The sequence below is a fragment of the Prunus avium genome, chromosome 5 (genome assembly GCF_965620075.1).
Source record: "Prunus avium chromosome 5, drPruAviu1.hap1.1, whole genome shotgun sequence".
In the NCBI taxonomy this organism is placed as follows: Eukaryota; Viridiplantae; Streptophyta; class Magnoliopsida; order Rosales; family Rosaceae; genus Prunus; species Prunus avium.
In genome coordinates this window covers 13970303-13991024 of record NC_142288.1, presented here as the reverse complement: position 1 = coordinate 13991024, position 20722 = coordinate 13970303, and the positions used below count along the sequence as shown (strand labels likewise).

The window sequence follows — 20722 nt, the reverse complement described above, 5'->3', positions numbered from 1 at the left end:
CAAACGTCAGGGACGTTTTGTGATAAAAAGCCTAAAAAAAAATTAAACTAGTCATAAACAAGAATGTGTGTGAGAAACCCCCTGTAAGCATGAGACTAGTTAATCCTCTCTTCACATGGGTTTATTACTCCCCTCCTAATGAGGTGTTTTTGGTGGGCCTAGTATTAGCAATCCCATCTAAGACTAGAATTCCATGAAACAAACATGGGATTAAATTTAGTCCAAGCCAAACTTGTATATCAAACAACCCCAAGGGGTCGTTTGGTACGGCGGACTGTCATGGACTGGACTAAGTCCTGGGACTGTCTTGGATTAGCTCGGATTGGCCTAAGTTGGATTAAGTACTGACCTACGTTTGGTATTGTGTCGGACTAAGAAGCTGGATTGTAAAAATAGTGAAGACCTATGTTTGGTGTTGTGTCGGACTAAAAAATAATTATTGTAATATTTAAATTTAATTGGGGATTTTGACTTGAAAAATATTTAAATTTAATTAGGGATATTTAATTGGGGCTGATGTGTAAAAAAAAATTATATAAATTATTAAATTATAAAAAAAAAATTACAAAAGAAAAAAAAAAAACCATTCTCTCTTCTTTCCTCTTCCTTCCTCTCTCTCTCTCTCTCGCTCTGCCTTTCTTTCCCATCTCTGCCTTCCTCTCTCTCTCGCTCTGTCTTTCTTTCCAAATTTCCAAAGAGAAAAACAGAATAAACCCAATTAGCCCCACACCATAACTTTTCACAAACCAATTACCACACCACAAAATTAAAATTAAAAAACACCAAAATGCCCAGAACACAATTGGGATCTTATTGATCCCTTTCTTCTTCTTTGCCCATTACCAGAATGATGGCCGCGCTCGGCTCCGATCAGCGGAAGCAGCTGAAAGACATCTTCTAAGGCCCACTGCTGCAGTAAAATGGATAACAAGCGTTGTTCTTGTTGGAGACTGCCTTGAGAAGAAGACCCACTGCTGCTATCGAACTACGCATCTTCTAAAGCATCTCCGTTTTCATTTTCTGAGTTAAAGACGAAAGGGAATTGGAAGAGAATGAGAGTGGAGAGCTACAGGGTTTTGCAGACAGAGTGAAGGGAGATATGTGAAGGAAGAGGTAAAAAAAACTTGCCTGAGTACAACTTCGAAGAAGAGCAGATTCGATGTTGAAGGAAACGAGAGAGAGAGAGAGAGGCGTTGGCTCGGACTCGCGTGTTATGTTTAGCGAGCTCACTATTTTGAGAACCAAGTTTCAGGCTCGCTAGATTGCACGAGCGAGTGAGGCGTTTTTTGTACCGTTGGGCTATTTAGTCTCATTTAAGTTAGTCCCTCCTTTCACCAAACATGGGTCTAATTAACACAGTCCAGTCCAGTGAGGCCTACCAAATATGCCCCAAGAGTTTCTACCTTCCAAAAAGGAAGTCCTTCAAAAAGAAGGGGGACAATGCTGCTGAAACCCGCCCTGCAACTGCAATACAGTCCCAACAATTTGAACTTTCCCTTTTTCAGTTATCTTTTTAAGGATTGTGAGTTGGCCAAAACAGAAGTCGCTTCACCATTTGATTTTCATCACCGACATTTCAATGTTTAACGTAAAGGCAGTATTTGTTTATTTATTTGAAGTTTAATAATTAAGTGGTTTTCAAGTTGACTGATTTTTCAAATTGCCTTCCCTACTTGTTTTGAAGCAAAGTAGCCTTAAAAAGATCGAGACAAAACACCCCTAGAACGAAAAAAGAAAACCAAGTTAGAGAAATAAGATTGATCTGCAAAAGACTACCAAAAGGGTAAAATTATAAACAACGTTACGTGACGATTTTCTCAGATGGTTACAAACGCACAAACTCTTCCAGAGGAAAAGTGAGTTCAATTGCAGCCATAACTAACAAAAATAGATTGCAAGATTACTGTCTCCTAGAACTATACCATGCAAAGAGCCTTCTACTCTGGAGTCATATTTAAAAAATCTAACGCCCCATTACAACCTCGTCAAAGTTCCAGTCTTGCACGATGTCCCTTCTCACAGCCCGGCTTCGGACTAGCCGTGGAGCACCTGACATGGAACCGCTGTTTGGAAGGGTTGGTTGTGGGGTTACTTTGGATGATGCAATGTTGGAATGTGTTGGTAGTGGAAAAGATGGCCTCCTTGCTAAGCAGTTGGCAATGGCAGAACATCTTCCCTCATTTTCTGCACTTGAAACAGAGTAACTCCTAAAAGAGTGCGATGGACTTTCTACACTATGGCACACCAGGCATGCCAGACTCATATTTGGACTTACAAAAGCTGTCACCTACTGTAGAGTTCCTTGCTGCAATTAACGCCAAGAACCATAAAGTTAGAATTTTACGTTCAGATATGACAGTAAAAAATCATACCGCATCGTAAGATAAAAATATAGATGTGCTGCAACGAACACCGGAGTAAACTAAATTATGAGATAATTAATTGGCAACCTAAATTTACATAAGTGAAAAAGAGAAAAAATCTATTAGGAAAAGATGGCAGGGCAAATTCTTTTTTTCTTTTCACTTTTATCTTCTGGTTTTCCTTCTTTCTTTGTGTGCCATATAAATTACATGTGATTGGAGTGAAGGATCAAGCAAACTCTTAGGAACCGGAAACTGAGCATTTTTCAACTGTTTCCGCTAGTAATCATAGACAACTAGTAATTTCCTTATCCAAGGAACACAATGGACCAGGTAACTGAAACATTAAAACTGGGGACTGCACACTATGTCATGTTGTATAAACTATTAAGGATCAGAGCATTATTCTCGTGTTCTATTCTCTTTTGAACAGTGAGTATTATTCTCATGTTCTAGAGATTAGAATAAAAACATCATCATAATCCAACAAATGTTAGAACAGAGTGAGAAAACTGCACATTGATTCTGCATAATGCTTTTGTATGTCTGAGCATGCACAAACCAAAGTAAGTTAAGAACTTTAGGTTTTTTCTTTTTGGTCGAAACTATTCTGAAGGTTCGGTCAGTCAAATACATCTGTATATTCACTCCATAGCTACAAACATGTAATCCATAATGTTGTCAGACCTCATCTAATGGTTAACCTAGAATTGATCAAGTTCACAATAGAATGTTTAACACTAGATTCAACTTCAGTCATACACAGACAGATATATTTTCTTTAATTTTCCAACCTTTCTCTACAGCAAAGGTTGTGTATAAAAAAAGCTGGGAGCATTGAAAACAAGATCTGAAGCCAATGACGACCATTTAACTAGAATGCTGTGCCCAACATGCAATATGCATGCCCTAGTACAAAATGCAAATAGGTATAAACACAGGTGTCACTGTCATGTGTAACAGAAGAATACCAGAAGAAGAAAAACAAAAATTTATATGTGAAAGAAATAAAGAAAATTAAATACAAGAAGTGCCAGTACGAGACTACCACCCTTGCCCCCCGAGCCGTCTGTCATAAGAAAGACAGAAATGTTCACTGGTTCAGAACAAGGTTTTCAAGGCATTCATCTTGTTCGTGAAATTCCCCAAAGGTGTATTCCTCTAGGAACGAGGTGCATAAGACATATGCGGTTTTTTTGCTAAACAACATGAAAAACTGCTCTATCAGCTTCTTATAGAAACAAAAGACCTAAGAAAATCCCCACATCATCTCTGCCATTTGGGAGTTCCAAATCCAAAACCCAGCCATATTATCTCTCTCCATCACTAATAGCTCTAAGCCTGTATCCCCTGTAAAAACACCTCAAGTACCATAAGCAGTTCCAGCTCTAACCCCTGCATTTGTTTTCCTTTTTATCTCTGCAATTCTGTACTAACTGTAATCAACAATACAGCAGGCTTGTCATGAAGGAAAATGCAATGGGGGCCTTTTATATTCTCAACTATAAAATTCAAGTTTCACATTGCAAGTACTCAACGCCTCACATTTTGCTTTATTCTTTGAAAACATTGGTTTAGAGGATAAGACTCCAAAGCTTATTACACAGACTCAAATATTATCTTCCATAAGAAATTCTCGCACCAAACCAAATATTATCTTCCATAATGAATTAATTCCATCTCTCGAATAGTAAAAAACCAAATGCCAACTTAGCGAACCAACATTAGAATGTACTCCACACATTCAACGGAATTAGATGTTTCCCATCCTATCACGGTTTAAGCATAATCACAACTGTAATTCATAGTTTAGACAGCATGAAATCAATGAATTTGATGTGGAACTCTTGTGTTCCATTGGACCTGGCTAGCACAATACTTCATCTTAATTGAAAGACCAGGACATAGTAAAAGTATAACATGCTAGCCGACTAAATGAAACTAATAAGAGACAATAATATGAACTGGTCATCGCAATAAACCAGTACTACTAAGTGAATAGCCTATCCTGTTGCATTGAGCGAAATCTTAGGTTGACGATAACTTAATAGAATTACATTATTCCTGCTTTAGACAAGCTATCTTGAAATATAGTAATAAATTACAGAACTAGTGCTTATCATTTGTAGTAGTGCTGACTGCTGAGCAAGAAATTATAAGTTGTGTTTAGAATGTTGGGATCAAGACATATACACCAAACACTTGGACAATGACAGTACTCCGATCAAAGTCCAACATATAACATCATAGGTGGAAGTTTTACATGTCACAGGAAGGAACTCGATTTATGGTGTGGACTACTGTGAGATTGGTGATGCATGACAACACAAGGTGGGTGTTTCCTATGATTACCGCAAGTTCGGATGATAAAAATTTGAAGTCATAAAGTAGTTTAAGTAGTTCCTATAATTATCTATTCCTTTTTGGTGAAGAGCAACACACATAGACAATACACACAACACACACCCTATTCACCTACGAACATAATGTGGACCTGTTCTGAATAGAAAGAATGCTTCATTTACTTGATAAGCTTATTCTTAAGGGATGCATCTAACTTCACATAGCCGGTTCTACTTTCTACCCCAGAAAATTGAATGCAAGTTTACTTCTAAACAAATAATGAAAGAAAAAGAACAACTTACAACACTTAATCACGTTCCTAGTTAAACAATGTGCATGAAAACCCAACCCCACAATCATCCTAGCAGCAAAAAATTCTTTATCCCCAAATCTTTTAAAGAAAAAGAACCCATTAAAGAAAAAGCAAAGAAAACTGGTATTTGATCCTCCCATGGGCAATTGAATAAAAATGAATTTCTAAGAAAGTTGGGAGCTAAGGCAAATACATTAAAGAACACCCAGAAACCAGTAAACCAAAACTTAAACAGACAAATACAGAAAAAGATACATGCATGCAAATGAGAAACGCTCATTTAAGATCCAATCAAGGAATAAATGAACAGAAACAAAGGATCTAATACTGGAATTAACAAAAGAAAGTGAAGACAGAGGAGCTGTGGTCTGAGAGACATACCTCTGTGCTCTATGCTCGGGTGTCTGCGTGGGCAATGTCAAGGTGTTGTTGATTCTGGGGAGGCTGAAAAGAAGGATCTGCTGCCTGCACAAGAGAGAGAGAGAGAGAGAGAGAGAGAGAGAGAGAGAGAGAGAGAGAGAGAGTGAGAGAGTAGACTTTGTCGTATTTATATGTGGTAATTGGTAAAGGAGAAAGAGAGGATCAGATTCTACAATTAAGATTTCCCTTTATATTACCTTTTTTTTTTCTTTCTTCTTATTAATGTGAAAAAGCCCTTGTTAATTCCAGTGTTAATTGGCATTGAACTTTCAAGGGGCAAAACACAGGGGTTTTATACATGTTGAATTTGCATCTTCGTTCGGTAATATTCGTGTAAAGCAAACCTCTATTTCATATTGTTTTTTCCTTATCAGTAAATTGATTTAGACACGAAAAATTGATGAATTAACAAATAGCAACCCAAGAAAAAAGTTATAAGCAGAGGAATTGATGCATTGAGCTTGAGTTTCATTATAATAGTGCACAATCAATATAACAACTTATTTAGCATAATAGTAAGAAGCATTTGAAACTCATTTAACATTCCCCATTATGGAATAAATAATCCACCGTCATCAATTATATAACAAATTGGTTATGGAAAATACCACAATAGGGTAGACTTAGCAATTGGTTCAGAATGTAATAATTGTAGAACGCTCTTGCTCCTTAAGAAATAGGATAAAATTTTAAAACAGTTTGGCAATTTGAATCGGCCCAAAACTATCAATTCATTGGAAGATGAAAATCACTACTAGTTAGAGATTTTTGTATTGCTTAAGGATGATACCAAGTTAAAGCTCAGCTCTTTATTTCTATACGAATTTCGTAAACCCCGAACAATATACAGGTTTCTCACCCAAGAACATAATGTGGACCTCTTCTGAATGGAAAGAAGGCTTCATTTATGCTTACTCTTAAGGGATGCATCCAACTTCACATAGCCAGTTCTACATGCACATTAAGACAATTGAATGCAAATTTACTTCTAAACAAATAAAGAAAGAAAAAGAAAAAATTAAAACGCTTAATCAAATTCCTAGTTAAACAGTGTGGAAGAAAACCCAACCCCACAATCCTCCTAGCGGCTAACAATTCTTTATATCCAGATCTTCTAAAAAGAAGAACCCATTAAAGAAAAAAGCAAAGAAAACCGTTATTTGATCCTCCCACAAGGAATTGAATAAAAATGAATTCTGAGAAAGCTAGGGAGTTAAGGCACTAACATTAAGGAACACCCAGAAACCAGTAAACCAAAACTTAAACAGACAAATACAGAAAAAGATAAACGCATGCAAATGAGAAATGCTTCTTTAAGATCCAATCAAGGAATAATTGAACATAAACAAAGGATCTAATACTGGAATTAAGAAGAGCAAGTGAAGACAGAGGAGCTGAGATCTGAGAGAGGTACCTCTGTGTTCTCTGCTCGGGTTTCTGCGTGGGTGGTATTGCAATGTCAAGGTGGTGTTGACGGTGGCCTTGATTCTGGGGAGGCTGAAAAGAAGGATCTGCTGACTGCGGGAGAGCGAGAGAGAGTGAGAGAGTAGACTTTGTCCTATTTATACGTGGTAATTGGTAAAGGAGAGAGAGGATCAGATTCTACAACACCAGGACGAGCTTTTGTGACTATTGGAGTTTGTGGTCCGCCTAAAATCTTTATAACACCAGCCCCCAACCAATTGAGGAATTTCATACTTGCACCCAAAATCTGTGTCTAGACACTCAAGTTGAACACTCACCCCAACCTGCCAAGTTGTGGGATCCACGCAATGAAAATTTCGGGCATTGCTGGAACGATATATATATATATATATGTTTACGTTGTGTGATCTTAACCGTCGGTCATACCACGTGTCATCATCTCAACGACGCCAACACAATAGTTGCAACAAATGTTGGACCCCAAACTTTTACTCGTGTCTCGACCTGTTTGCCTGACTCACATGTTGCCATCCTACTCGTTTATTCAATTCACGTGTAACACAATTTTAATTGTTCTATTGCACACTTCAACTTGTAAATAGGTAAACCTCCTTCATTTCTACACTATTTTACAAGTGGGAAAATTTAAAAAATTGTCACAAGTGGAAGAAATAAATGAAGAAATGCAAGCACTCCATAATAATGCTACATGAGAACTTGTCCTTGTTCGAAAGAGGAAAACGAACTATAGGGCATAGATGGGTTTCCACTAGAACTGGGCATCTGGACTGGAAACCCGATCGAACCAACCAAACCAAATTAGCGATCCAAGTTGTTTGGTTTTTTCAAACAGTAGGCGCGTAGATGGGTCTCCACTGTAAAGCTTAAACTAGATGGTACAACTAAAAGATACAAGGTAGGTTGGTAAAAAGGGGTATGCTTAGGTGCAATACTTAGGTGCACTAAACTTGTTCACCCCATTGTGATTAACAAATTTTATTCATACACATGAGAATCATAATTATTTATTTCCTACATCATATTCTAAAAGATTATATCTGCAAAATAAACAAAAAAAATCAATCAAATTAAGTGTTACGATCATGACATGTGTATCACACAAATTCATTAATCACAATGGGTGGACAAGATTGTACGTAAGTATTGTCCTAAGAAATACTCAATTTTTCCCAGTCATCATTTAACGGATGAGCTTACTTATGATGACTTTGTCTATAGTTTATAGAGTCTTCAAATACACTGAAAGGTCCTTGACTTGTAGACCAGAGATCTCAAGTTCGAATCTCATGTGACGCAACACAAGCAAAAAGGTTACAAGCGTAACCTAGAAAAGAACATAAGCTTGGAATCCACCAGAAAATTAGAGAGAAAATTATCACTGTTTGTATTATTTGATCAAAGATGAGTTGAGTTCAAGCATACATGACGGTTGTCTAAATATATCCTTCTCACCCATTGGACTGCCTTGGGGAGTTATTGAAAGCTTAATAGAAAATAAACGGAAAGTCTGTAAATTGAATACAATCTTTAAATGCACTTTTGGAAGCCCAAAATCCACCTTATGTCACAATAAATTAGTGAGTTGGACTCGTGGCGTCGTTCCCTTTTCAAGAAGGTATTATGCAACCGAATTGAAGCTCAGATGCCAAATTTGCAAATTCCTGATGCGTCCGTTTTCCCTTCTCCGCTCCAATTCTTCTTCAATCCATTCAACCATTTGTTCTACATCATCATGGCATCTTGTTTATGTGTGTGGGAGAATCCCCACTCCCCTCAAGTTTCGACTATTACTTGTACTCAAAAAAGTATTAATTGTTGTAAAGTAGAATGGGTGAAGCCCACATAGTCAAAAGGTGAATAGTGATGATTGGGTAGAAACATCATTATGTCTCTTCTTTTATTCACGGGTGCCATTTACCATGCCTATAAATAGGCAACCCTTCTACCTGCAAAGATGCATAAAAATGGAGAAGAGAAGAGAAGAAAGGGAAAGTGAGAGGAAAGAAGAGAGAGTGAGAAATTTGAGTGTCTGTGAGTTCTATCTGAAAGGAAATTCTGTTAGTGTAAACACTACAAAGAGCAAATATATTTCCACTCCCAATATTCAATGGTACTTCCCATACTCTGCTTATTTTATTTTATAATACATTATCAGCACGATAGTCTCTCCACTTTTAAATTTTCTCAGCTCAACACTATGTGGTTATTTCTCTTTCTTCTCTCTGTCATATGTCTCCTCTCACTTTACTACTACAACGACATGCAAACTTTCTTTTTTGTGTTCTCACAATTTTTATATTGTTTCATCCATGTTTGTTTAATTTATTTTTTTTGTAATGTAATTTGGAATGGTGCGGTTTTATACCCCATCCTGTTATTTTATGGTGGTGTAATTTTCATTACCTATCACGTTGTAACACAAATTATAGTAATAAAATGATGGTGTGATCTTAAAACCCATACATTATATCTTGAATAGTGGTGCAGTTATATTGCCCACAATATATAATATATTATGTACTTCATATATATTAGGTGGCGGTTTTATCCCCACATTTACTTTAATAAAAGTGGACGGTTTCACCTCCTATATTTTTAGTGGTGGTTTTACCCCCACATTTACTTTAATAAAAATGGACGGTTTTACCTTATATATATATATATATATTTTGATTAAGTAGGGGGGCAAAGCCCCAAGAAATAGACTACATACACTGGTCTAAACAGACCAATTTAGAATGAACAATTTCAAGCAAATCATCAACAAGATAAGCACTTAACCAACTTGGGGCATGCTCAAACACGCACAGCCTAAGATCCACTTGATAACTCCAATCAGCCAATTGGTCAGCAACACCATTCTTCTCACGAAAAACATGCTGAAGGGCACAACTGGGAACCTGCTGCATAAGGTCACAACAGCTCCTAACCAAAGTAGCTAAAGGATGCACAGTAAGCATAGAAGAATTCTGACAGAGATTGATTGCAGTAGCTGAGTCCATTTCAATGATGAGACAATTGATGCCTTCCTCAATTACCTTCTATATTTTTAGTGGTGGTTTATCCCCACATTTATTTTATTTACTGTATGGTGTAAGTTTATTACCCATACGACAATATTTATTTAAAAGTATGGCGCAGGTTTATTGTCCACACAACTACATTTACTTTTGCTTAAAGTATGATGTGGAATTAACCCTCATACTTTATGAATTTACTTTATCGCACATTTACTTTCATTTATGGTATAGTGCGGGATTAACGTCCATACAGCAAGCAATTTACTTTAAGAATTTACTTTACCGCACATTTACTTTTATTTAAAATATGGTGTGGGATTAAGGCCCCTAGAGCAATCAATTTACTTTATGAATTTACTTTACCGCACATTTACTTTTATTTAAAGTATGGTGCAGGATTAACGTCCATACAGCAAGCAATTTACTTTATAAATTTACTTTATCGCATGTTTACTTTCATTTAAAGTATGGTGTGGGTTTATCGTCCATACCAACAAATTTATTTATAGCACTTTATTTTTATCAACAATTAATATACATGAATAATGAGGGCCTGAAGTTCCTCAAACAATTATAGGGCCTAAAGTTCCTATTAATAAATGGCTTAATGTCCTAGATCCCGAGCCTGAAGTTTCGGGTAAAATATGCAATATATTTTTGGCTTGAAGTTCAAAAATATATTAAGCCTAAAGTCCCGAAATATGTACAGGAAATTATAAAATGTCCATATTATGAGATTATGTGATTTTGGCCTGAAATTCAAAATCTAATAGTATTGAGAACCTGAAGTTCCAACAATTAAATGGACAATCCTTAAGGTATTATTGGAAATCGTGGTGCCCATTTATATGGCTTGGGTCCAAGAAGCCATCCATCCACGAATGGCAAAAATGCATCCCGGAATAAGGGAAAGGCACAGACAAGCCATATGCCTAGAAATGTTGAAAGCGCTTGTCACAAATGTGGTGCAAAGGGACATTGGGCACGTACATGCCATACGCCGAAGCATTTGGTGGATCTCTATCAAGCTTCACTTAAGAACAGGAAAGTGGAGACAAATTACATTGATCAAGCTATACTAGATCCGCCAGCCACAGATGGCCCATCGGAAATATCGCGTCAGTTAGACAAGATGCATCTGGATGTTTTCGATTTTGTTACTGAAAGAGAGAATGAAGTTTATGGGTCTGAATTATATTAAATTCCTTAATGTACCATTTGTATTATCTGAAGCACTGTTTTTAATTTTCATTTCAATCCAATAAAAGTGGCAATGTTTTTCTTTATATTGAATAATTGTTTATTAATCCAACTTATTTTATTTATTTGAAGGCATGGATATAAATTATGGATGCTCCCAAAATCAAAGCTCTAGCAAAGATATTTGTCTCGCAGACAGTGCGACTACTCATACGATCCTTCGAGATCGAAAGTATTTCTCAAACTTGATGCTTTCAAAAGCAAAGGTAACTACCATATCAGGTCCTGCAGATCTGATTGAAGGCTCATGAATAGCCCAAATTATCTTACCAAATGGAACAATACTGTCTATTCAAGATGCCTTGTATTCATCTAACTCCAGAACGAATCTGTTGAGTTTCAAAGATATACATTTGAATGGCTACCATGTGGAAACAAAAAGTGAGGAAAACATGGAATATCTTTGCATTACCTCCAGTGATACCCAGAAGCGTATACTGGAGAAGCTTTGTGCGATCTCATTAGGGTTGTACTATACAACCATACGAACAATTGAGGCACATAGTGTCGTGGACTACAAATTCATTGACTCAAATACTTTTAAGCTTTGGCATGACCGATTGCGTCATCCTGGATCCACCATGATGTGTAGGATCATCACCAACTCTAAAGGACATCCCTTGTTAACAAAACACATTATGTTATCAAGTGATAGCTCTTGCTAAGCTTGTTCACAAGGGAAGTTGGTGATCAGGCCATCACAACCAAAGGTTGATGTTGAATCCCCATCAATTTTACAAAGAATCCAAGGGGACATTTGTTGGCCTATTCATCCTCCCTATGGACCATTTCGGTATTTTATGGTCTTGGTGGATGCATCTGCCCGATGGTCAAATGTTTGCCTGTTGTCCACTCGGAATATGGCATTTGCTAGGCTCTTGGCTCAGATAATTAAATTACGAGCCCAAGTCCCAAATTATCCCATTAAGTCAATCAGACTCGATAATGCTGGTGAATTTACATCTCAGACTTTTGATGACTATTGCATGTCATTAGGCATTGACATTGAACATCTTGTTCCTCATGTTCATACTCAAAATGACTTGGCAGAAGCTTTAATTAAGCGTCTTCAATTGATAACTCGCACTTTGCTAATGAAGACAAAGTTGCCAGTTTCTGCTTGGGGATATGCCATCTTATATGCAGCATCACTTGTGCGGTTGAGGCCCGTTGCCAACAATCAATATTCTCTAGTACAACTTGTGTTGGGTAATCGACCAAACATTACACATTTAAGAGTTTTTGGTTGTGCGGTATATGTGTCTATTGCACCACCGCAACGTACTAAGATGGGCCCTCAACGCAGATTGGGAATTTATGTTGGTTTTGATTCACCATCTATCATCAGATATCTGGAGCCCCTGACGGGTGATATTTTTACCGCACAGTTTGCAGATTGTCATTTTGATGACACAATTTTCCTACTATTAGGGGGAGAAAAATTTGTTCCTAAAGAATAACAAGGCAAACTCGTTCCTGAAGAACGACGTGAATTATCGTGGGATGTACCCACTTTGTCTCATCTCGATCCTCGTACCGCTCAATGCGAAAATGAAGTGAGAAGGATCATTCACCTCCAAAGTATTGCAAATCAAATGCCAAATGCATTTAATGATGCAACAAAGGTGATGAAATCACATATCCCAGCTGCAAATACATCTGCAAGGATTGATGTTCATAATGGACAAAGCAATGTGCCAGCAAATGGCTCATCTGTTGCACGCTTGAAGCGTGGCAGACCACTAGGCTCAAAGGACTCAGTTTCTCGAAAGAGGAAGTTGATGGCCAAAATGAATCCAAATGAAACAAATGGAGAGCCCACAATTCATAATTCAAATGCCCCCCCAAGAGGGACAGGTACTTCCTGAAAAGGAAAATGTCCTTGGTGAGACAAGTGGTGGTAGCTGTACCTGAAAGTATAGAAATTTCCTTAAATTATACATCCACGAATGAATTGTGGAATAGAAACAAGATGATCATCGATGATATATTTGCATTCTCAGTGGCTATTGAGATCATAAAAGATGATGATATTGAGTTGTGCTCTATTGATGAATGCACATAGAGGCAAGATTGGCCTAAGTGGAAAGATGCCATGCAGGCAAAATTAAATGCTTTGGAAAAAAAAGGAGTGTTTTTGGACCTATTATTCCAACTCCACCTAATGTGAACCATGTAGGTTACAAGTGGGTATTTACAAGAAAGCGCAATGAGAAAAATGAGATTGCGAGGTATAAAACGCGACTTGTTGCGCAAGGTTTTTCACAAAGGCCTGGAATTGATTATGTGGAAACATACTCTCCAGTAATGGACGCAATTACGTTCCGTTACTTGATAAGCTTGGGGGTTTTAGAAAAACTTGAAATGAGACTTATGGATGTCATTACCGCATATCTGTATGGAGAGTTGGATACAGACATATACATGAAAGTCCCAGAAGGACTTAAGCTGCCTGAAGCAGCTAGGAATAAACCACGGGGCATGTTCTCAATTAAATTGAAAAGATCATTGTATGGGCTAAAACAATCTGGGCGAATGTGGTACAATTGTCTCAACAAGTATTTACTAAAGGAATGATACACAAATGATCCTATTTGCCCATGTGTGTTTATTAAGAAATCAGAGTCTGGATTTGCGATAGTAGCAGTATATGTCGACGACATGAATCTAATTGGAACTCTTGAAGAGCTCCAAAAGACTGCTGATTATCTCAAATGCGAGTTTGAGATGAAAGACCTTGGAAAGACAAAATATTGTCTTGGCTTACAGATTGAGCACAGTGCTAATGGAATTTTGGTGCATCAATCAACTTATACTGAAAAAGTATTAAAACGGTTTGGCATGGATAAAGCCCATCCACTTAGCACTCCAATGGTCGTTCGGTCGCTTGACACTAAGAAAGATCCGTATTGTCCAAAATGGGATGATGAAATGGTCCTTGGTCCAGAAGTACTATATCTTAGTGCAATAGGTGCTTTAATGTACTTAGCACAATGTACCAGACCTGACATAGCATTTTCAGTAAATTTGTTAGCAAGATACAGGTCTGCTCCAATAACTCGACATTGGATCGGCATCAAACATATTCTACGATATCTTCGTGGAACAACAGACATGGGCTTATTCTATTCCAGTGAATCGACCAATGCCCCGAGTATTGTTGGGTATGCTGATGCAGGATATCTCTCTGATCCACATCAAGGACGCTCACAAACTGGGTATGTGTTTACATGTGGAGGAACTGCAATCTCATGGCGCTCAACAAAACAAACGTTGGTAGCCACATCTTCCAATCACTCAGAAATACTTGCCCTCCATGAAGCCAGTCAGGAATGTGTTTGGTCAAGGTCGGTGATCCATCACATCCAAAGCACATGTGCCCTACCCTCAGCAATGGACACTCCAACCATTCTGAATGAGGACAATGCAGCTTGTATTGCTTAGATCACATGAGAATACATCAAGGGTGACAGGACCAAGCACATATCACCAAAGTTTTTCTACACACATGAGCTTCAGAAGAGTCAAGAAATTAAAGTCAGACAAATCCGTTCAAGCGATAACTTGGCAGATCTCTTCACAAAATCTCTGCCAACATGTACATTCCAAAAGCTAGTGCATGGTATCGGATTACGTCAACTCTGCAAGCAATCAAATTGGAGCATGCAAAATCAAGGAGAGCACTCAAGAGTCCTCTAACACATGACATAAACGCGTTGTACTCTTTTTCCTTCGACTAGAGTTTTTCCTACTGAGTTTTTCCTAGCAAGGTTTTAACGAGGCAACATGAGCGCATTACTCTTATGTCCCAAATAAAGTTGTACTCTTTTTCCTTTTCTTAGGTTTTCCCACTGGGTTTTTCCAAGCAAGGTTTTGAAGAGGCAACCAATCTAGGGGCATGTGGTCTCCAAGGGGGAGTGTTGTAAAGTAGAATGAGTGAAGCCCACATAGTCAAAAGGTGAATAGTGATGATTGGGTAGAAACATCATTATGTCTCTTCTTTTATTCATGGGTGCCATTTACCATGCCTATAAATAGGCAACCCTTCTACCTGCAAAGATGCATAAAAACGGAGAAGAGAAGAGAAAAAAGGGAAAGTGAGAGGAAAGAAGAGAGAGTGAGAAATCTAAGTGTCTATGAGTTCTATCTGAGAGGAAATTCTGTCAGTGTAAAACACCACAAAGAGCAAATATAATTCCACTTCCAATATTCAGTGGTACTTCCCATACTCTGCTTATTTTATTTTATAACATTAATATAAATTTAGGTTTTTATGTAAAACAAGTTCCACATATTTATGATTGCTGATTAGGCCCCATTTGTCACCAAAAATGACTACACATTAAAACCGCTATCTTTAGGTTAAATCAAATCCATTATTTATTGAAGTAGGTGAATATGGATCCCCTCTCATTCTTACTTCCTATATATAAATGCCTCAACCAACAAGCCCATACTACCAAAACTGAAATGGCTGCAACCTCATCTTCCAGACTTTTCTTCTTAGCCCTCTCCCTCCTTGCTTGCTTTCCCTTCTGCAGCTGCCATTGTAGTGTAAGTAATAAAAATGCAGAGGGTGGGATGATGAAAGGGATGTTTGTGTTTGGAAGCTCCTTGGTTGACAATGGCAACAATAACTTCTTGCCAAACTCTCTGGCCAGAGCTGATTTCTTGCCCTATGGAATTGATTTTCCTCTTGGGCCTTCTGGAAGGTTCACAAATGGCAGAAATGTTATTGACCTTCTTGGTGGCCATCTTAAGCTACCTTCCTTAATCCCAGCTTTTGCTGACCCCAAAACTAGAGGAAGCAAGATTGTTCATGGTGTCAACTTTGCTTATGGTGCTTCTGGTATACTGGATGATACTGGCTCCTTAGCGGTATGCCAATTTACTTCATCTTTATCTTTATCATCATCTTCTTCTTTTTATTATTATTATTATTATTATTTTTGGTTTCTACTTCTTCCTCTTGGACTACACATGTCACCATGAGTACATGATGACCATTATATATAAGATTAAAACATGTAATTGTTATCCATAAAATAGATAAACATAGTGCTTTAAGAAAACACTAAAACGAGAACTGCTTGCTTAAGTAGTTAAATGATTTCGAATTTGAGTGAAATACAACATAGACAGGGTTCCACAGAAATTATTTGAGGAGAAATAAACGCTCTTTAGCAGTAAACGGCCAAATTTTGCTATTAGTAACCCATAAACATTCTATATTAGCAAAAGGAAAATACAAAAACACAGAGATCTTCCTTAGAAATAAAAAAGTGACGTGACTAAGTCAATGACAATAATGATGATCTGTATTCCAGCTGTGAAGTTTAATTTGATTATTATTATTATTATTTAAAAAAAGCAGTATAACTATAATAAGCTAGCCATGCCTAAATTCAATTTGTTGAAACGGGGTTTGCAATTTTCAGGGCCACGTGATCAATCTGAACCAGCAAATTAGAAACTTTGAGGAGATAACGTTGCCAGAGTTAGAAACCCAACTAGGGTGCAGAAGCCCTCAGTCACTTCCCAACTACTTGTTTGTGGTGGGAACTGGTGGAAACGATTACTCATTCAACTACTTTCTGAGGAGCTCCAACCAAAATGTCAGTCTGGAAATTTTTACTGCCAATCTAACCGCCTCTTTGTCCAGACAACTAAAGGTGTGCATTTTCAACATCCCAAGTGATTTTTATAAAATTGCTGTATTTTTTTTTAAATAATTTTTTTCACACAAATTCAATTATGAAAGAATATTAAGTACATATAATTGAAATTAACAATATGAGAATATAACGTGTGCTAAATACGAGAAAGAATATGCATGTGGAATATAAGTAATTATAATGTAGCACTGTGTGGTATAACTCATCAACTATGCCGTCTACTTATATTATAACTCGAGTATATCATTTCGTGTATAAAATCCCGGTTCAGTAAGTAGTAAATGATTTGATCAGTAGATGGTGGTATTTATTATCATATGTCTGTTCCAATGCCGGGAACAACGGCTGAGTCAATAAGAGGCAAACAACACACACCACACAAATTAATATTTCAACGATTTGCTAAGGGTTTTGTATGAATATATAACCTGAACCTGTTGGATGAACATGATCGTTCCATGTAAGTAAATGTTAATGTTTTATGACTTTTCCTTTGATAGTAAAAAGAATTGTTCATTTAGAGCAAGTTCATCCCAAAAGGCTAAGGCAAGGTAAGGGCTGCCACTATTCACGTGAATAGTGGCAGCCTTGCCTTTTTTGGTTCCACCCCAAAAGGCTAGGGCAAGGACAAGAAAAAAAAATTACGCAACAAAATATAAATAATTTAGAAATGTAAGAAATAAAATGATTATGCAAGAAAAAAATAAATATGGAAGAAAATATAAAAAATTTACAAATGCAAGAAAAAAAAAAAGATTACAATTTACAAATATTTAAAGGTGAAGAATTTGTATGAGTATTTGGTGTGGAAAGTGAATAAAATTGTTATGTATTTATAGGAAAAACGTCCATAATTTTTTTGTATTTTTAAAAAAAATTGAAATTTTTTTCAATTTTTTTCGCTTGCTAACGGCAGCGTGACATCAGTGCTGATGTCAGCGCCTTCAGGCTTGAGCCCATGCAGAAATTGCCTGTGGCTTTGCCCAGGTTGGTAGGACCCAGGGCTTACCCGGATTGCATGTGGCGCGCTGGAGGGTCTTTTGGGCTGGTAGGGGGCCTTTGGCCTGGGTTGGTGGCATGCGTTGGACTTACTCTTGTGATGTGGGTGCCATGCCACTGCTTTAGGTCATTACATTTGGACACGTATGAGGTACGGTTCATGGCCTGCCAAATGTACCGCTCAGATAGAGGTACAGTGTGAAACAATTAATAATTGTTGGTAGATATGTAGACATACATAAAATTCAGTAATAAATCCAACCCACTCCACACACATGTAATAAAGGTTAATTACAGGACAAAGTCTTTTATGCAAAATACACATAGAACATCAGAAGCAGGAATTGAATAAAATATTTGACCTACCTAACGTTCATGATCAGAAATCTAACATAATATATGCAAGATCATTTGGAAATAAAAGATTTGACCATATATTTGATAACTTAAATGCATGGCATGTCATTTTCTCTTTTAATGCATAGTATGTCATTTAATTAACTATTTAAAGAATAAAAGATGCCAATGGAGTATAGTCCAGTGGAAAAAGGCCTTAACTTACATCGTGTTAGTGTGTGTGTGAGAAACTCACCTTCTCCTGAAGTTTAGATTATTACTTGTATTGAAAAAGAATAAAATATTTTCTGTGTGTGGCTCAAGTCACTTAAGTTAAGTGCCAATCTTAATTTATTTATTTAAAATTTATGATGATACAGAAGTTGCACAGTTTGGGAGCTCGAAAATTTGTTGTGATGTCAGTAAATCCACTTGGGTGCAGTCCAGTGATGAGGATGAACAGACCAACACACAATGGCTGTGTACAAATTATGAACCGGGCAGCTCACCTTTTCAATTCTCACTTGAAGTCTTTGGTGGATGTGATTAGGGCAGAGATGCCTGGCTCTTCTCTTGTATTTGTCAACTCCTACAAGATCATCAGGGACATTATCAAAAACCCTATCTCCAAAGGTATATATGCAGATCTCTCTTGGCCCCTTCACATTAAACAATGGAGAAGAAGAGGATTCTTAATTATCTGTTTTAACAATATATCCCCGAATAATAGGGTTTAGGGTTTATGGCCTAGGTATGACTCCACCACTGGGGAATTGTGTGGGTGGGGGGGTTGGGATTGCTTTTTTTTTCGCCAAAACCTTATTTCACTTTAAAGTTAAGCAGTTTAAGGTGTTTGGTAAAAATAAAATATCCCTATTATTTTAAAAGCAGTGGCCTTTTGATAGCAGCTTTTAAAAGCAGACTCTGGGTTGCTTTTCAAAGCTGTTTTCAAAAGAAGCAGATATTAACCTTTAATGAATTTTTTAAATTCCTAAAATACCATCATTCATTTTAAAAAATGACACCACCTCCACTTCCACATCCAACTCCACTACTTGCACCACCACATTCACTACCTCCACAACCACCACCACCACTACCACCACCACCACCACCTCCTCCACCACCTCCCTCACCTCCTCCAAAACCTCCACATCCACCACCATCTCCACAACCAACACCACCACCACCACCATGCTGCCACTGCCACCACCACCACCACCTCCACTCCATCACCACCACTACCACCACATGATTAGTACATAACACTTTCAACATCATGTCTATTTTAGTCATTATTCACAGTTACAACAATTTTATATTAAAATTTACCAAAAGGTTTTGACACTGCTTTTTGTACTAACAACACTTTAAAAATATTGTTTACCAAACATGGAGCTGCTTTACTTTACAGCTAATTATTTTTAAAGCACAGTAAAAGCAACTTTTTTAAAAAATGACAGCAATCCCAAACTGGGCCTAAGGCCAACTTATGGCCTAAGTATGGCTCCACCATTGGGGACTAAGGCGGTTGCTTCTTTGGGCCTCATGATTGCAAATCTTCATTAATTAGCATGCATGATAAATTTATAGTGATGTTCTCTTACCAAATTGTCTAGATAATTATAAATCGAAAACATATATGCCTTACAAATCGATAGCATGTAAATTATAATTGAAAATTCCATGGTTACAGGATTCAAGGATTCTAGCACTACCTGTTGTGAAGTGGCATCAATATCTGAAGGTGGAAATGGAATTTTATGCAAGAGGGGAGGGGAAGTGTGTGCAAATAGAAGCAATCATGTGTTCTTCGATGGCTTGCATCCAACGGAAGCTGTAAACGTTCAAATAGCAACAAAGGCCTATGTCTCTTCTCTTAAAACCGAAGTTTATCCCACTAATATTGCACTAATGACCAAATCCAAAATCTAGGGTTCTTGGTATGACCTCTGTTTGCTACACTTAGGTTTGAACTCTAAAATATAGTCTATCAAGTTGGCTTCGGAACTTAGTAGGACCTGATAAGTCCAATGGCTTTGTAATGTGTGCATGTGTAGGTTGTTTTCTGGTATGTTTGCAATAAAAATGTATCGATCATGCGTTTGTAATACCAAGTTGGCTATATTTTAGATTATATTGCGCGCGGGCCAAGAACTGACTAATAATCAAACAACCGGAATTGGGTAGGGAACTGGCCCAATACGAGTTCTTTTCTATGCCTCAACCTCAAGTAAAATAAGGACTTCAATATCTCTCTAGTACAAAAAGTAGAAACCAAAACAAGCTTGAACAAACAAAGAGCAAAAATAAACAGTAGATAAAGTGATGAAGATTTCTTGATTCAGGCAACTTGAACGCATATCGAACAAGAAGAATCACAGTTGAGACTGCTCGTCAACAGGAGATCATACCAGCAAAATGTGTGGCAGAGCAAGAAAAATAAAGAACTTTGTCATGAGTTATCAACTGGAAATCCCAAAGGAAAGCAATGTGTTTATCAAATCAGAATTGCAATATGTACTGATATTTTTGTTTTGGTTGAGA

The 20722-nt window shown here is 37.3% G+C and overlaps 2 protein-coding genes, 1 long non-coding RNA gene and 1 pseudogene across 4 annotated transcripts; 2 read left to right on the top strand and 2 right to left on the bottom strand.

Moving 5' to 3' along the window:
• Window positions 1–521: 521 nt before the first annotated feature.
• LOC148294361 (uncharacterized) lies at window positions 522–1481 on the bottom strand. The gene is made up of 2 exons (XR_015835992.1): window positions 1129–1481; window positions 522–1020 (listed from the first exon to the last, which is right to left on the bottom strand). It is a non-coding gene; the product is annotated as an uncharacterized LOC148294361 (long non-coding RNA).
• A 245-nt stretch (window positions 1482–1726) lies between these two features.
• Window positions 1727–7119, bottom strand: LOC110768184 (uncharacterized). 2 transcript variants are annotated; one of them, XM_088253529.1, is made up of 4 exons: window positions 6854–7119; window positions 6299–6389; window positions 5401–5484; window positions 1727–2305 (listed from the first exon to the last, which is right to left on the bottom strand). In XM_088253529.1, exon 4 carries the CDS (start codon window positions 2261–2263, stop codon window positions 1964–1966), a length of 300 nt encoding a protein of 99 aa, XP_088109655.1. In that variant the 5' UTR covers window positions 2264–2305; window positions 5401–5484; window positions 6299–6389; window positions 6854–7119; the 3' UTR covers window positions 1727–1963. The 2 variants fall into 2 exon arrangements, with proteins under 2 accessions (XP_088109655.1, XP_021827566.1); XM_021971874.2 differs by lacking the exon at window positions 6299–6389.
• A 6917-nt stretch (window positions 7120–14036) lies between these two features.
• LOC148294360 (secreted RxLR effector protein 161 pseudogene) lies at window positions 14037–14609 on the top strand (annotated as a pseudogene).
• A 1007-nt stretch (window positions 14610–15616) lies between these two features.
• Window positions 15617–20312, top strand: LOC110768150 (GDSL esterase/lipase At1g29670-like). Its single transcript, XM_088253127.1, has 4 exons — window positions 15617–16043; window positions 16604–16837; window positions 18556–18808; window positions 19872–20312. The coding sequence occupies exons 1-4, from the start codon at window positions 15636–15638 to the stop codon at window positions 20108–20110; spliced, it is 1134 nt and encodes a 377-aa protein (XP_088109253.1). The 5' UTR covers window positions 15617–15635; the 3' UTR covers window positions 20111–20312.
• The last annotated feature ends 410 nt before the right edge of the window (window positions 20313–20722 follow it).

What these genes read in the sequence shown, in the direction of transcription:
- LOC110768184 (XM_088253529.1), bottom strand. Translation starts at nt 2,263, where the DNA reads ATGAGTCTGGCATGCCTGGTGTGCCATAGTGTAGAAAGTCCATCGCAC.
- LOC110768150 (XM_088253127.1), top strand. Translation starts at nt 15,636, where the DNA reads ATGGCTGCAACCTCATCTTCCAGACTTTTCTTCTTAGCCCTCTCCCTC. An exon ending in ATGATACTGGCTCCTTAGCG is followed by an intron (nt 16,044 to 16,603) that starts GTATGCCAATTT and finishes TGCAATTTTCAG; the next exon opens with GGCCACGTGATCAATCTGAA. An exon ending in CTTTGTCCAGACAACTAAAG is followed by an intron (nt 16,838 to 18,555) that starts GTGTGCATTTTC and finishes ATGATGATACAG; the next exon opens with AAGTTGCACAGTTTGGGAGC.